This window comes from Salvia splendens, chromosome 17, assembly GCF_004379255.2.
Source record: "Salvia splendens isolate huo1 chromosome 17, SspV2, whole genome shotgun sequence".
Lineage (NCBI taxonomy): Eukaryota > Viridiplantae > Streptophyta > Magnoliopsida > Lamiales > Lamiaceae > Salvia > Salvia splendens.
The window spans coordinates 10,462,331-10,465,600 of NC_056048.1; the positions used below are offsets into that span (position 1 = coordinate 10,462,331).

Sequence of the window (3,270 nt, forward strand, 5' to 3'; positions counted from 1 at the left end):
ATATTAAATTGAGAATTGAATGAGTTAGGAGAGTGTAACATTCACTTACCAAATATAGTAAAAGCAAAATGAGATCTTTATTGGTGGATGAACAGAAGCGGAAAAATGAGATATTTAATGTCAGATGGAGGAAGTATTATTTTCTCTCTCCATTTAACAGTGTAATACACAAAACAACATCTCCTAAAATTCCGTGTCATTTTCCAAATATGTAATGTATTATGAGACCGAAGGAGTACAAAATTCTACACCTTGGACGACGTAACTATTGACTTTGAAAAAACACTAATAGAATAGAAGTCTCAAAGCAAGTCAAGATTTGATAGTGAAATAGTTACCCAAGACTATCATTTCGTTTCTTTAAATATATCACTTATTACCTTATACCGTCAAGTTATTCACTTCCAAAAATGGAGTGTATTTGGTTAGTTGCAGTATTAGCACTAGCATTATCTCTCCGCTTCCTAAATAATCAATGGCAGAGAAAGAAGAAAATAATGTTACATCTTCCACCAGCGCCGAAGGGGCTTCCGATAATAGGCCACATCCATTTATTAGGCAAAAATCCCCACCAAGATTTCCGCCGCCTTGCTCAACAACACGGCGAGATCATGCACATGCGCCTCGGCTCTCTCCCGATCGTCGTCGTGTCGTCCCCGGCCGCTGCCAAGCTAGTGCTAAAGACGCACGACGCCGTTTTGTCCGACAGGCCTCACTACCTCTCGACCACGCGCCTCACGTACGGCCACAGGGACGTGATATGTGCTCCCTGCGGCCCGTACTGGCGCAACATGCGGAAGCTATGCACGCTCGAGCTGCTGAGCGGGCCCAAGGTCGAGGAGTTTCAGCCGATGAGGCGGGCCGAGCTGGGGATGGCGGTGGAGGGGATCCGCCGGGCGGCCGAGGGGAGGGAGGTTGTGGATGTTAGTGCTAGAGTGGGGGAGCTTGTTGGGGATATGAATTGTTTGATGGTTTTTGGGAGGAAGTTTGTGGATAGGGATTTGGACAAGGAGTTGGGGTTTAAGGATGTTATCGATGAGACCACACGTGTGGCTGCGCAGCCTAATCCCGGGGACTATTTCCCGTCCGTGGCGGCGCTTGATCTTCTGGGGCTCAACCGCCGCATGGAGAAGCTTAGCGCGACGTTTGATGGCTTTCTCGACGCCATCATTGATGATCATGTCACGAAAAAGGAGGAGAAGGAGAAGAAGAGCCGTGATTTTGTTGATGTTATGATGGCAATTATGGATTCCGGTGGTGCCGGGTTTGACTTTGACCGTCGTCACGTGAAGGCTGTGCTTTTGGTAATAAGAGCATCTACAATGTTGCTCTTTAAGCTTTTATCATTTTAGGCACAACACTTGTGCATTGCAATCAGCCTCATTTTTGTAATTGTTATACAATATTTGCATGTCATTAATTTGTACTTTATTTTGAAGGATATGTTGATTGGAGGGATTGATACAACATCAACAACTATAGATTGGATAATGACGGAGTTGATAAAGAATCCAACAGTGATGAAGAAGCTACAGAAAGAAATCGAGGAGGTTGTGGGGTTGGATCAAATGGTGGACAAATCACAACTTTCTAGTCTCAAGTACCTTGAGTGTGTGGTGAAGGAGTCATTGAGGCTCCACCCTGTGGCACCGCTACTATCGCACGCCGCCCAAGAGGACTGCGAGCTCATGGGTTACAACATACCTAGTAAAACACACGTATTTGTGAATGTATGGGCCATTGGAAGAGATCCCCAAGTCTGGCCTGACCCGGAAACATTTTTTCCCGAAAGGTTTCTAGGGACTAATGTGGACCTTCGAGGCCGAGAATTTAATCTTTTGCCATTTGGTTTTGGTCGACGAAGTTGCCCAGGGTTGCAATTAGGATTGATGATAGTTCAATCTGTGGTGGCACAGTTGGTTCATTGCTTTGATTGGGAGCTTCCCGATGAAATGTTGCCTGATCAGTTAGATATGTCTGAAAAATATGGCATGGTGGTCACTAGGGCTAAACATCTTATGGCAATTCCAACATACAGATTGAGTAAAATAATTTAATTTTTATTATATTATATTGTACTCCCTCCGTCCCAAGGAAGATGACTCCTTCCTTGGGCGGCACTAGATTTTATGCAATTTTATTTTGTGTGTGAAGATGAATCACTTTCCTTTTTAGTTTGATGAACAAAGTGATGCATTTTATTCCCCTACTTGAAAATCCAAATCCATAGAAATTGCAATGAATTACTCCCTCCGTCCCACGTTATTTGAGACGTTTCTTTTTGGCACGGAATTTAAGAAAGTGGTGTTTAGAGCACCCACATCGGTGTTCTTGGGCAAGAACACCTGCTGTGCTCGCCGCTGCGCTCTTGCCGACAGTGCGGACGTGCTCTTGCGGAAGAGCAGGTGACGTGGCGGCTTCTGGTTGGGCGGTGACGCCCAATCGCCCCTGCTCGATTGGGTTCGTTTTTATTTCGTTAATTTTAATTTTTAAATTTTTTTTATAAAAAATCGAAATTAATCTAAAAATAAAAAAATATTTTCGTATTCCCATAAATATAGCCGTTTTTTCGACCATTTTTTCAATTTTTTTTGATTTATTTTTTATTTTCTTATCCCAAAATCATCTATAACTAATCATATTCATCATCCATTACATTAGACATGCCCACCGGTTCCGGTTCCGGTTCCGGCGGTTAACCGCCGAACCGGAACCGGCGGTTCCGGTTCCGGAACCGGAACCGGCGCAATATTCCCGAACCGGAACCGTCGCAATTCGGTTCGCGGTCCGGTTCAGGTTCAAGATATTTCGAACCGGAACTGTCACCGAACCGGCGGTTCGGGACGGTTCGGAACCGGCGGTTAACCGTGGAACCGCCGGTTCCGGCGCTTAAATCGAGGCAGAGGGATGGGGGCCGGTGCTGATCTTCCAAACCGGTCGGAACCGCCGGTTAACCGGAAAAACCGGCGGTTAACCGCCGGTTTAGTGGCTTTCGAGGCGGCGCGGAGCACGAGGCGACAATGGAGCAGCTTTTGCAGACGGTTCGTTGACCGAACCGGCGGTTTTATTTCGGAAACAGGCGGTTTTGGCCCGGAAACCGGCGGTTCCGGCGGTTCCGGCGGTTTTCCGCCAAAACCGCCGGTTTTGTGAAATTTCAAATTTTTTTTTTTTTTTTAAATTTCAAATTCGAATTCTTCCATTTTCCCCCTCATTTTTTTCTATAAATACCCCCCTCTATCCTCATTTACATTCACCCCACTCTTGTGTTAA

The 3,270-nt window shown here is 45.4% G+C and overlaps 1 protein-coding gene across 1 annotated transcript; it reads left to right on the forward strand.

Moving 5' to 3' along the window:
- The first annotated feature begins 410 nt into the window (after window positions 1-410).
- LOC121774292 (cytochrome P450 71AU50-like) lies at window positions 411-2,057 on the forward strand. The gene is made up of 2 exons (XM_042171191.1): window positions 411-1,304; window positions 1,440-2,057. The coding sequence occupies exons 1-2, from the start codon at window positions 411-413 to the stop codon at window positions 2,055-2,057; spliced, it is 1,512 nt and encodes a 503-aa protein (XP_042027125.1).
- The last annotated feature ends 1,213 nt before the right edge of the window (window positions 2,058-3,270 follow it).

What these genes read in the sequence shown, in the direction of transcription:
- LOC121774292 (XM_042171191.1), top strand. Translation starts at nt 411, where the DNA reads ATGGAGTGTATTTGGTTAGTTGCAGTATTAGCACTAGCATTATCTCTC. An exon ending in ACGTGAAGGCTGTGCTTTTG is followed by an intron (nt 1,305 to 1,439) that starts GTAATAAGAGCA and finishes TTTATTTTGAAG; the next exon opens with GATATGTTGATTGGAGGGAT.